Source organism: Anoplophora glabripennis, unplaced genomic scaffold, assembly GCF_000390285.2.
Source record: "Anoplophora glabripennis isolate ALB-LARVAE unplaced genomic scaffold, Agla_2.0 scaffold2, whole genome shotgun sequence".
Classification (NCBI taxonomy): Eukaryota; Metazoa; Arthropoda; class Insecta; order Coleoptera; family Cerambycidae; genus Anoplophora; species Anoplophora glabripennis.
Window position 1 is genome coordinate 1501333 of NW_019416325.1, and position 13773 is coordinate 1515105.

The 13773-nt window shown below is 32.7% G+C and overlaps 1 protein-coding gene across 3 annotated transcripts; it reads right to left on the bottom strand.

The window, feature by feature from the left end:
- Positions 1 to 547: 547 nt before the first annotated feature.
- LOC108916949 (histone-lysine N-methyltransferase trithorax) lies at positions 548 to 11131 on the bottom strand. Of its 3 annotated transcripts, none has more exons than XM_018723311.1 (8): positions 10915 to 11131; positions 9338 to 10816; positions 7787 to 8194; positions 7536 to 7697; positions 2472 to 7486; positions 2242 to 2398; positions 2043 to 2189; positions 548 to 1927 (listed from the first exon to the last, which is right to left on the bottom strand). In XM_018723311.1, exons 1-8 carry the CDS (start codon positions 11053 to 11055, stop codon positions 1754 to 1756), a joined length of 7683 nt encoding a protein of 2560 aa, XP_018578827.1. In that variant the 5' UTR covers positions 11056 to 11131; the 3' UTR covers positions 548 to 1753. The 3 variants fall into 3 exon arrangements, with proteins under 3 accessions (XP_018578827.1, XP_018578826.1, XP_018578828.1); XM_018723310.1 differs by having other exon boundaries at positions 9230 to 10816; XM_018723312.1 differs by lacking the exon at positions 10915 to 11131 and having other exon boundaries at positions 9230 to 10165; positions 10222 to 10289.
- Between the last annotated feature and the right edge of the window lie 2642 nt (positions 11132 to 13773).

Genomic DNA, 13773 nt, shown 5'->3' on the forward strand with positions numbered 1-13773 from the left:
ATGATTTTAAATTTCTGAAACCTTCCCTTAACTTCTAGCCCCCCTAACTCTAGTACAAAAAAAAGTCAAGATGCCATTTTTATGTAGAATTGTATGCTTTACAACTTTTATAATAAACTTTTTTTCTAGCCCTTGCCCCTTTTGAGTTATCTTGAAAAACTCCTTTGTTTTATCTCTTTTCACCCTTGGCCGGGGGTTGAACAAAAAATTACTGTCACTTATTGTTATAATATACCTCAAACTAACTCATATCAAAAATTCAGGCAAGTTGACCAAAATTTTGATTTAAAGGCTTATTTAATTGGACTATGTAGTCAATATTCTATTTGGAACTGATTTGAGAGCGATATTTTTAGGGCAGGCATTTGAAACAATTTTAAATTAAGTACATTACATTAGATAAATTTTATGTAAATATTTAACAAAAAATAAATCAATAATTACATATTACTGACCTTTACAATGACAGTTCATTTATTAATTTGTTTGTCACAAAGGAAAGTATAAGGCTATGAATAAAAATAAATCATAAAATAATAATGGGTTTCAATATTTTTTATTGACAATAGTAAATACATGTTTATAGCACAGCTGCTGTAAATACAAGTAGTAAGCACCAGATAGGGTATGATTAGTTTTTTTTTATGTTAAATTCATATTCTTAAGACACTGGAAAAATCAACCCATACAATCATGTACAATACTACCTAACAAGGCCTCGTATCACGCTGCAGAATTGGTTCAAATTCTACTTCATCATTGTAGTCATAATATTGATATGTTAATATTGTCATTCAAGTAGTTGTAAAGCTATCGTACATAAAAAAGTCTATTTTAGATGGTTTTATTATTGTACATATATTCAAGTGCATACTATTTATCTTTCTTGCAATTAGTAATTTTTATTTTGGTAACTTGACAAGTGAACCTCCGAGAAACCAAAACAAAATATACAACTAAGGCTCGTACAAGTTATTCATTCTTTGAAACAAATTATCAAAACAGTTTCACGAAAATCTAAAAACATGTCCAAGAATATTATATTAAAAAATTGTCATGAAATAATTGTAATGGTTAATTATTGATAATCATTTAGCTAAGCACACGTTTCAATTTCAAGAATTATGAATGCTCGGTGCAATATTCAAATGGTTTGTTAAGAATTATTTTTTTTGATGTAAAGAAAAAATAAATAAAAAAAAATGAATACATATTGGAATAAAAAAAGTTAATAGTGGGCAAAGGCTTGAAAATTTAATTTGGTAAAATTCACTATAGTTCCCAAAATAAAAACATTTGAGAATATCAAATCTATAATAGCAAATGTGATATATAAAGAAACTCATTTGGTAATCTTCATAAAAGTTATATTTACAAAAATCTGATCTCGTATTACAAGCCTTTTTTAAATAGCTATCATATAAATGTTAAAGAAATTTTTGCAAATCATTATGCACAACATATCACATGATATTTTTTTTATCAAAAATTTAAACTCTTAAAATATAGCACCTATCGAGCCAATGGCACAAATGCATATATAACCTCACAGCCAAATACTTACAAAAATTTCAAATACTGACTTTACAAAAACTTAATTCTATTATTTTAAGAATGTAATAAACTTTAATGGCCATTATAGGTGCTACATGAGGAAGTAAAATACATTATAATTAAAAATCTGAGATATATACAATATAAATACAAAGAAAAATTTACAATTATACAGACACATCTGTTTCCACTCTGATAATCAGTTCAAAAATTTTCGACACTTTCGAGACCCACAAGTACATGGTATTTTATCCTCTTCGAAAGGGAACTTATAATCGTACGTAAGTTCTTCTCCGCTTAGTATCCGTCTTAGCGCAAATATTATTATATGTTTATGTCCAAGAATTTCAACCACTCGCGAATAACAATTCGGCTGAAAACACCAAAACAAATTACAATGAAAACAAAAGAAAAACTTTCTATAAAAAATATTCTAACCCTAACCCAACAAGAAAAAACATTAAAAATAAAAACCAAATAGTACTTACATCACAAGAATGATTTATAAATCTAGCTGCATTTCCTTTCATTGTTGCATCGACAACGAAATTATCATCTACACGAAACATGTAACATCCTATTCCCTTAGAATTGTAATATTTTTCTCTTTTATCAGTCAGAATGGACCTGATAACCTGGAAAATATATTGATAATAATAAAGTCAATTACCAATAAATCTATTGTACCTCTCCAGCATATTCGATGACCATTTCCCCTGCTTCGATATCCCGAAGACAAAACAGTCCTCTACCGTGGATGCACGATCGGTAGACACCTACTGAGTATTTTGACGTCAGTTTTAACTGACGGAATTTCATGGCCATTGGCAAATTCACCACCCTCCTGCGGAAGTAAACATTTAATTATATTTTAAAAATATCCATTTCAAAAACGCATTAACAAAAGTTAACTTTACCTTGGTAAAAGTTCCAAAGTATCCAGTGAAATTTCTTCAGGTTGCCTGTGTTTAGAAGATAACCATCCAAACATGTCGTAAGGCTCTGTATTCTTACTTTGATATGGAGCACACCTGACAGTCCCGTACAAATGATCTTGGGAATATTCATCATCAATATCATTAGGATGCGGAGGGAAGTTAAACATAGATTTATATTTTGAACACTTTGATGCACCCGGTAATTGTTCTATTAAATACTTTAAACCACTTGATTTAAAACCTAAGATCTGAATAGAGTTCATAATACTTCCGTTGTTTGTCGGCAAAGGCGGCATATTGTGAGCTGCTCTCGCAGACTGTACGGCTTCTAAAACCTTAGTCCAGAGATCTGCAACTGAGGACGACGAATATTTAAATCCATCTTGTGTTTCGATAGTATACAATATTGAAGATGAATTGTCATTTTCCTTCTTGCTTATTTGATTTTTCACAGAAGAAACCTCGGTGGCGAGATGTTCAATTTTTTCTTCTAATTTTTCTTCGTCTTTATACTGTCTTTCGGTTACGGATTGTGGTGAGGTCTGTGCATTAGTTGATTTGATTGGTTTTAAAGGTGCTACTTGTACCGGTTGCTTTGATGTGAAGTTGTTGCTAATTTTATAAGTACCATCTTGACCCTGTTTTTGGAACACTAATTTTAAAGATGTGTCTACTTTTGTATCCTCTACTGCTGAAATTTCCTCAGATTTTTCTACTGGTGGTTCTTCTTTAATCTTAATTTTAATTTCTGACAATGATTCTATCTTAGGTGCTTTCTGCAGTGGTTCTACTGGTTTCATATCTGCAGGTTTTACTTCCAGTATCTGTTGGGTAGATTTCATAAGATTCGGCTGTGCTGGTCTAATTATTTTACACTGTAATATCTCAAATTTCTTTGATTCTGTCTTAACACCGTTAAGTATTTTTGGTTGTTTCAAAGGCGCGGATTTGATATCTTCGATTTTAACCTGTACAGGTTTTCGTTTCTCTTCTATGAAAAATATCTTTTCTGAATCATCAGTTATTATTTTCTTTGGTTCTTTTATCGTGTTGTTCGTTGGCATTGGAAGAACTCTACTCATTGGCCGACTTTGTGTAGAAGTTGGAGGTTTAGGAATAGGAGTTACTATGTTAGTTGGAATTCCTTGCTCCGATACAAACGGAGCAGTTGGAAGAGTGATGCTGTGAGTGGCAGATGTGGTTGGTACAGTTGGCGACTTATGTGATACAACAGGTTGTGAGTATTTCATTTGCTGCTGTTGTGATGTTTTAATTTCAAGTTGCGGTTGTGGTTGAGGTACTATGTTGCTTACTATATTCAACGGCTGTGCTTCGGAATACTGTACTTCGATTTGATGGGAACTAACGATTGGTTGAGCATTAACAATGGATTGTGGATTAACAATGGGCTGTGAATTAACAAGCGGTTGTGTGTTTACTATTGGTTGTGAATTAACAATAGGCTGCGAGTTAACAATTGGTTGTGAATTAACAATTGACTGTGAGTTAACCAGTTGCCCGGGATTCACTAATACAAAACTGTTAGGCGGTACGTCCAATACTGGTTCTAATTTACTTGTCTGGAATACTTGTGTGGTAGTTGAGTAGCTGCTGTTGGCAGTTAATACACCTGGCATTGTTGTTGGAAGGAACTGTTGTGACTGCATAACAGTGTTTTGTACTATGGTTTCAAAACCGTAATATACTGGCTGCACAGTTTGTTGTTGAGACCAACCAAGGGTACCATTACTATCTACAACCAATTGATTCTCAAGTACTCTAGGTTGCTGAATGTACATAGTTTGTTGTAAGCCAGGCACTATACTAATAATATTGTTGTCTGGTTGAATTTGTACTAAAGATTGTGTGGGCACTGCATTAACTTGCGGTGTAATAGTGGCAACATATTGTAAATTTTGTCCCGGTTGTTGAAAAGCATCAACAAAAGCGGGAACATAATTTGTGGACGGCAGATGCTGCACTATTACTTGCCCAGTAGAATTTTGTGCTGGTAAAATTATGGTGTCTCCTTCTTCAAAGTGCGTTGAACGCTTAGCTGCTATAGTTCTACTACGCCCCCTTGATTTTAACGACTTTTGTGTTAAAACAGCAGGCTTAGCTACATGTTTTACCCACTGTGTGCCTGGCATATTAACTGTCTGTATTACTGGATTCGTTATCAATTTACCATTTAACGAAAATTGGTTCTGATTTCCTACATTTAAAATTGTGTTACCGTAAGGAACTGACTGGATAGTAACGGACTGTGGTTGATGAAAATCTAAAGATTGCTGCAGATTTGTGGGTTGGTTTATTTGATTTATCGCAATAGACCCTGGTGGTTGATTAATTTGATTAATGGCTATGGAAGCAGTTGGTTGACTGAGTTGATTTATGGAGATTGAACCACTTGGATTTATAGATAACACTTGATTTCCTGTGTAGTTGGCGGTGGGCTGAACTTGAATACTATTTTGTTGCAGCGTAAGTGAAGGTTGGCTAACACACAAAGGCACTGTTTGGTTAACACAAAACTGGGGTTGGTTCGTAGATATTGAAATAGATGGATCGCTTATCGTTATGGGTTGACTTATAGTATAAGTCTGATCAGCATGAGGATTTTCTAAAGTAATAGGTGTCACTGTGTTAACTGGTAATGTCTGTAAGATTGATTTTTGTTCAACAGCTTGCGGTAAGTTCTGAATGACCACATCAGAAGTCTGTGGCACTGTCAGTAACTCAGATGTCGATTTAGAAGTAACAAAACTTTGAGTATTAAGCACAGAAGTGTGTATTTCACTTTGGTATGATTCAAATGAAGATATAACAACTGGTTCATTAACATCTACCATAACTGAGTTCTCAACAACATTACCTGTGGGACTGACATAAGCAGAGACCATTTCCTGATCTGGAATCATCTCTGAATCGCTTTCACTAGTGCAGAGCACTTCGCATGAATCCAGATGCCTTTTATAACTAGCCTGCGTTCGGTAAGTGCACTGGCATTTTTCGCATGTCACTGGCTCTTCTGAAACGTAATTTCCCCATGGATCAGTCTCTGGCATACCTGTAGGAGATCCACATTCGCTTGAACTGCTATCATCGCAATTTCCATCAACTTGTAGTAGTTGGTAAATCATATTGTTTTCTCTAGCAGCCATTTTACGTCGTTTAATAGCTGGGGACAAGGAACTATCTAGTTTACAACTTAAAGTCAAGCTGCATGACCTCTGAGATGGACGAGATTTTGATAGATTTTCAAGTTTGTTTGAAGATATGACATCAGACTTGCTTCTCCTCAACTCCCTGTTACTTTTTAAATCCAGATCCATATCTTCCTCAATCTCAGTCTTCTTGTAGTTTTCTGTAATACTTTCCAAATTACTCAACTCAGTTTTGTAGTCCATACTGATCAAATCATCGTAAGAGTATTTTGGAAAAATATCCTGAACAGAAATGCCATCAAGGAGGTCATGTGGTAGTTCTTCTAAAATGGCATCAGTTAATTCCGGGGATAAAATATCGGCTCCGTTTTGTTGCTCTTCGTCATCTTCGGATTCTATGTCAGAATTTTTTTTATCGATATCTTTCTGCCATGCACTTAATTCCCTCATAATTTTGTCAACAGCAGTCTTTTCCAAAGTGTGATCTATCGTGAAATTTTTATCTATAGTTAACGTACTACTGTGATAATTTTGAACGGAAGTAGAAATAGTGTATGGAACTAATTTCCATGGTTCCACAGTGGACCAAAACAGTCTTGAGCAAATAAAGCCCATAGGAATAATGGCTTCAGTACCATCAGAGACGAGAGGTTCAATTCTTCCCAGATTTTTAACATACAAAGATCCCACCATAAAATTTACTTTTTCTATTTCACAATATTTTCTCCGTTTCTGCTCTAATTCTACATAAACAGATCTGCGAATCTCAAAATCTTTATCTATAGTTATCACGTGGCTTTTTGAAGTTATTTCGTGTGAGGAACAATATACTGTTTTATCATGCATAAAAACTAGTTTAGCTGTCTTAGCACAATTAAAATGATACGTCTCATGGCAGCCTTTGTAGCAACAACCTACACTTGCGCCTTTTTGCTTGCAGTGTGCGCAACGAATCAATCGACCTCTGTTTAATGCACTTTGTACATTCTGTAAGGATCCATCAATTTCCTCGTAAACTTCAGAAGACCAAAGAGCACAATTAGCATGAACCCATTCATTTTGTCCACAGTACAACAACCTTGATTCATAATTATTTACACCATCACCAACTCCTTTACAAAATCCGCATATCCTGGTATCAGGAACCAACGGAACTATTTCAGTAAAAGATCCTTCTACTTTAGGGTTGAGTTGAGATTCTTCACTAACGATATTTTCAATTTTTTGCGGTTCCTGTTCTGACGAGGATTTGTCATACCAAGGAAAAACATTTTCGAAAATGTTATGATATATCTTAAGTAACTGTTCCGATTTAGTTAATTTTAAAGCTTCTTCTACATCTTTACTGAATTCTTTTATAGAAGAATAGTCATTAGTACTTAATTTATTTCTTATATCTACCACCGAGAGAGTATTCGATGATTTGGATATAGACTCTTCATATTTCTCATTTTCTTCGAAAGAGTAAATCTTATTTACATCAGTAATATCTTTGCTGCAATTATTGTTATCTAAATCTATATCGTCATCCGAAAACTGAAGTTTCCTTATGTGCGTTATTGCTTTATTTGAGGGGGTGAGGTTGTTCAGAGGACTCCACTTCAACAGACTTCTAGCTGTTTTGTTTTTGCTCAACTGTCTTAAGACTTGACTGAAGCAGGAATGTAGCTCATTATTAATAGCCCTTCTCCAATAAGGCTTTTTAGAACAAGAAGAACAAAAATACTCCACAGATTCTGGAAGAACACTTAAAATATGGTACTGTTCATCTGTTAAGTTCTCACACTTAGCGTGAACCCATTTAGTACACTTAGCACATTCCATCATCTAGAATTGGAGTAAATTATATTAATGATAAAAAAATTGCAAAATTTACCTTTGAGCAACACTCGTTTTCGTCATAACAGTGTTGACAAATAGGACAGAAGTTTCCTTTTTTCCGCAATTTGAAACAAAGCACGCATAAAGGCATAGTCCCTACAAATTTAGTGATGCCATTGGTACCACAGCTTTTACACATTAAACACTTTGCACAAATCTGTAACAAACATATATATATATATATTTTTACGCTAAGTTTTTACAAAAAATAAGAATAATTTTACTAAAATTATTAAAAATATTTACCGTAGGTTTGCCTTCCCCATTCCATTTAGGGTTGAAACATTCTGGATGATATGCCTTTAAACATTTATGACAGCTCAGTTTCTGTCTGTCGATTTGATTGCACTCATAGCATTTTGTACATCTAGGACAGATCCAAGCTCCCTGCTTTGTGTTATTATTTAAAGGTGCAGCTTGTGCATCTTCCAAACAAAATGGATGATATGGTTCGCAACAAATCGAACAATAAAGCATAACTTCCTTGCCTGCGCTGCCACATAAGAAACATATTCCAGGCACTGAAAATTGCTCAGATCCAATAATACAGAATCCATTTTGACAGATATTTTCTGGATCATAACCATCCCAAAAATCTATCAAGATTCCGTTTTGGGGTTCTATGAGATTCTTTTTTCTCTCGGGTGCTCTTACCTAAAATTTATTCCGTTTTGTATGTTACTCAAGTAGTTGTACCCAGTAGGTCAATTAATATTAAGAAAGTTTAATACACTTTTATGAAAAAAAGCTTAGGGCTTAGAAATCGTAACTATGTTTGTTAATAATAAAATAGGTACTGCATATATGTATATAAAATATTACTATAAAGAATTGTCTATGAAAGTATAACATTTACAGATATATTTTTTATTACTAAGGAATCAGACATTAAACTTGGATATAATTATTTATTAAAGATGTCGGTATTATAGAATAATACAAATGTTACGTTAGATCAGCGGTCTTCAAACTTTTATGACTTGCGGGACCCCGCCAATATTTTTTTTGTAAGTTGCAATCGCATTTCAAATTCTGCATGAAACACATTGCGATACTTTGTTTTTGTCGTTACGTACGTGGAAAATGATTTTTTGCACAGGTATGTAGTTGTAAAAGGCAATTAATACATTTATTGCCTGGTCAGCAATTTTAGGACATTCCTTATAAATCTCTAACCAAAAATCAAGGGAAAGGCGACGTAATCAATGCGAAGAATGCTGCATAAATAGATAAAGCTCTTATAGTAATTTATACGCGTGTACTTGTAAAAATAAAAAGTTTTAAGTGTATGTATAATTTTTTTTGAATTTTGTAATTATCGATAATAAAATTTGAAATTTTTGACTGAGTCGCGGAACCCCCAGAGAGGTTGTGCGGAACACAGTTTGAATACCGCTGCGCTAGACGAAAGAATGTCTACCTCAAAATGCATTTTTTTTCACTATACAATTTCTAAGAGCTTAATTTTCAAAAAAGATGGATTACTTTAATATGTATTGTCATTTAGTATTTAAAATGATATATAGGGTGCTAGCTGTGACAGCAGAGAGAGACATAACAAACCCATTTCTAAACATTTTATTCTATGATGACATGATTCACTTTATAGTATTTTTAGCATTGGGTGCTTTGTGATTTATTATTAATTAGTCAAAGTAGCAAATTAAAGAAAATTATGGTTAAACTTACATGTTGTAAATTTCTAAGGGCTAAATCATTGTTCGTCCATCGATGCAATGTCACATTCACTAATGTGAACTCAGCTGCTAGCACCTTATTATCACTATCATTACATACCTCTGAATAGTTTTGTGAAGTCACTGTAGCATTTCTAAAACTCTTCTCCCTTTTGATATTAGTATCTAAAGAATCGTTAAATGAAAATTGTATTTTAGATGATTTATCACTACAACTGGATTCAGATTCACTAGGTGAACTAGACGCACATTCACTTTTGCTTATAGAAATTGTAGGCTTAATTTCATTTTTGTCACATAAAATTTTTTCTTCAGAATTTTTAATATCAGTAGTAGGTTGATCCTGAGTATCACATTTTTTCTCCGCATCTGTAAATGTTGCAAGTGGCTGACCTAACACTATTGAAGCACTGCGACAAACATGTTTAACTCGAGGTCCTTTTAGATCAATTTTTTGCCTTTTAATATCAGAATTAGGAACTGGAGGATTTGGTACGGTTTGAGTTTTGGGGTTTTTAAACCTGACAGGTCGTTGTTTTAAACTCGTTGTCTCTTGTGGCTTGTCCAACACCAGTTTTTGTTCTACTTTTGCTTGCCACAGTAAAGGTGGCAAAGTACTGTTAAAAACTACATCTAAACCTTGCATGTTTTTAGGCAACATCAATGTCAGACCTTGTTTTAAAGATGGGGGCATATGAAATGCTCGAAGGCACATTTTTAACCAACACGCAGGGCATCTAGCACGGTATGCGCATTTAGTCAACTTCCACTGCTGACTTCTAACAATTGGAGGCACGTGACAAGTTCCTTGGCCTTTGTTACACACTAACGTACTTTGAGTATTCTTTCCGCCACATGCTTGCCTTTTTATCATCTTCGTTATGAATTTTCTACATGACTCACAACTATATATGTTGAATTTACGAGCCTGCTTAACAAACCGATAAAATCTAACTGCTCCACAAACCCCACATGTTACTGTACCTGGAGGTGAACTGTTAGGTTTTGTTGAGAAAGGACCTTGAGTTCCTATTTGATTCGGTAGTTTAAGCCTAGCTTGACGCAATACAACCTTATGACCATTCGTAAATGTTGTTTTATCACTTTCGTTATCAAAGCTGCCACTTTCAATACACTTAGTTTTTGCTTTCGATTTATCTTCATCCTGTTTAACACAGTGCCTCTTCGTAATACTAACTTTCTTTTTTAAAGTTAAGCCTTCGTTTAAGTCACTAATAAAACGTTTGTTTGGTTTTATAACACGAGAAGAATGTACACTTCTTGTCGGTAGTACAAACTTCCCCACTAAATTTGTCGTTTCTTTTGGTGTTTTACTTCTACAAGTAGATGTATAACTATGTACAGCTTTACGTGTTAAACTTGTTCTTGTCCCTTTGTTTATTTTAGGCTTTACTGTAGGTTTATTACACATTTTAGACAACAAATTTCTTTTGGATGCATTTTTATTTCGTATAGAAGATTTCATTTTCCTAGTCAGTCTTCTTTTAATTGAAACTTTTGTGTTTACAACATTGTCAATAGCTGGACTTTCACTATCTTTTTCAGTCACATCTTCATCCTGCCAACAGATAGTAAAACAAATAATAAATTTGAGATGAAAAATTCGGCAAATGTAAGACTAAAATAACAAACCATAAACAAAAATTATGTGTTTACCTGTTTGTTTTCTACAACAGAATCAACTGTCACTGAACCACTACATTCAACATTAGATATTTCTCCTGTGGGTGGAAGAACATTGACCCTCTTTCGGTGTATGTGCTTGGAGGGTTTGCCAGGAAATTTTGAACGACCCATTTTTGGTTTTCTTTGAGGATTACATTTTATGTGTACATTAATTTACTTTTAACACAACACGCACAGTTCGCGTAAAAGAAACAATCAGTTCGCTGCGTAGATAATGTAGATTTCTACAGAAAGCCGCGTACCGGTGCAAGACGCCAACCTAACCAAAGAAACATGATGCTCTTTTAAATTGTACAGTTTTATTAAATAGAAAATATAAAAAGGGGCAAATTGTTATATAATCATAGTTCATTAGAAGCATATTTATATATAAACACAAAGCAAGTATTAGTGTATCGTAACTGTTCGATACACTGGCAAACCAAAATTGAGACAAAAAAGCACAGATAATATTTTAATTTAAATTTTTTAACGTATATTTTAATAACGTTGCTTGTATACTATCGCCCACGTTAATAAATTATTTATAAGAACACAACAGATATTATATTATTATTAAACAAGTTTTATTAAAACAGGGTGCTAAATTTCTAAGAGTTATAATTCAGTATTACTTCTATTTAATACCAGATGTCACAGTAAATAGTAATTCTAATTTTTGTAGAACTTCAATGTAATGTAATTTGCTAAAACTGTATAGATATAGTTAGTATAGTATTAAAACTTCGTTTAATTCAGTTTATAATTTTTAGTTGTTTGTTTTCAATTAAACAGTACTGATATTCAAATTCTAATATTCTTATGTAGGTATTTATTAGTTATAATAATATATACATATGTATGTGTACTATTATTTGTAAGAAAAAAAAAACAATGTGATTTATTACCTTTATTTCTAATTGTAAGTAGTAACTAGTTTCATATGTTAAAAAATTAATAATTCCTTCTAAAAGTAAGCGTTTAAAAATTTATTTTTTAGCTTGCTTGAATCCTCTTATTACATAAATGCAATAAACATGTTACTATTTCTTAATTAAGAACGTTGGTTTTGAATATAGTAGATCCTAGTGCACTGATAAGATAAAACTGGCAATAAGAATTAAATATAACCACTTTCGATGATTCTGTAAATTTCCTTAAAATACGAGTATTATTTTTATTTATTATGTTATGATGCTATTTTAATAACAAATTACTGTAAAGATATTTTCCAACAACATAGATGCACCTTTATTCAAATATCACGAAAATTAAAGATTTTAGTATTCTTCCTTAATAATCCGTATGTAGTATATTATACAATTTATTTAAAAATAAATTCGGAATCAATACGAACTCTAGATATCAGAGAAATTATTCTAAAGATAAGACATAAAAACATAAAATGTCAGTGAGTGCAATTTATTTTGTGGTAAATAACAAAAAAACAATGCAATTACCGCGGAATTTTGCAAAATACACGTAGGGTCGAGTAAAATATGGCCTTCACTTCAACCACAAAACTGAACCACCGATATTTCTGAAACCACACTGAAACGAGGACCCCATAATTGAATTCTAGCGTGTGCTGTGACTAACCTGTTGAATAACAGTTTCATTAACATACATTTTTTTTATTTTCAGTTAATGCTAATAAGTTAAAGAGTTCAAAAAATAAAAAAGTGAAATTATTATTATTTAACCCTAATCTCCCTTGCTACATAATTACCTATAAAGAATTCAGTATATATATAAAGAGAATATTAAAAAGTAGGAAACTATTACAATTGCGATCAACAAGAAGCTTCAAAAACATGAAGTTTATGTTGTTTTCAATCGGATTAAAAAGATAAAGAAAGAAATACTGGCATCTACGACTTTAAAATAATATTTAAGAATTAAATTTTTAGAAAATGTATATATTTTTGATAAATTCATACTCTGATTATATACCTAAACATACCTATTGCTAATATGAGTATAAGTTTAAAGACTTTAAGATTATTAATCGTTGCAAAGGGAGGAAAACGTTTTTAATACGCCCCTAAAACAACATATCAAACACTAAAACGTGCTGTTTGTTACCAGAAATTTCAGTTCAGTATATTATGTATTAGCGATCCACTTTAATTGTTTAATTTGATAATTCCGTGGATGGGACCAATGAATGAAACATGTGCAAGCATGAAGTAATGCTTTCTTTCTACGTAACGATTTGTCAAGCAGCTAAAAGGGCATTCAAAACAATAAATGGATACGACGCAAAGAAAAGCAATTATAATAATTATTGCGGTTATAGGTATAGTTTGCGTTTACATAACAAAGAAAACGACATGGGTTCTGTTGATAACAAGCTTATTGTTCTCTGAGACAGCTTTTCTAGTTAAAGTTTATACAAAAACTCATTTCATTCCACACATCTGTCAAGCAGTCGTAATATCTGCTACGCACTTTGCCCGCTCGTTCTTTTAGTGGAACGAGGGCAATCGTGTACTACGACGATAGGAATTCTTGAATAATCGTTATTAGCAACGACAAATGAATTTAAAATTTGTCACTTAGAAAGTCACATTTTTAAGGCTTCGGTACGTAACTAGAATATTTTTTATTTTTGTACCATTTTCATTCGATTTGCATAAATATTTACGTCTTGGAATTAGAAAAACGACCAGATGCTAACAAATTTAAATAATGTTGAAACATTTTTTAATTTTTCAAACATTTATAAACCACTATTTAGACGACAATAAAAATACAAAATAAAAGAATATTTATTATCAAAGTCGTGAAGTGATTCCAATGCGGGTAGCAATTGACGTCAATGCCCTGGTTTGCGTTTTTTTAGGTAAG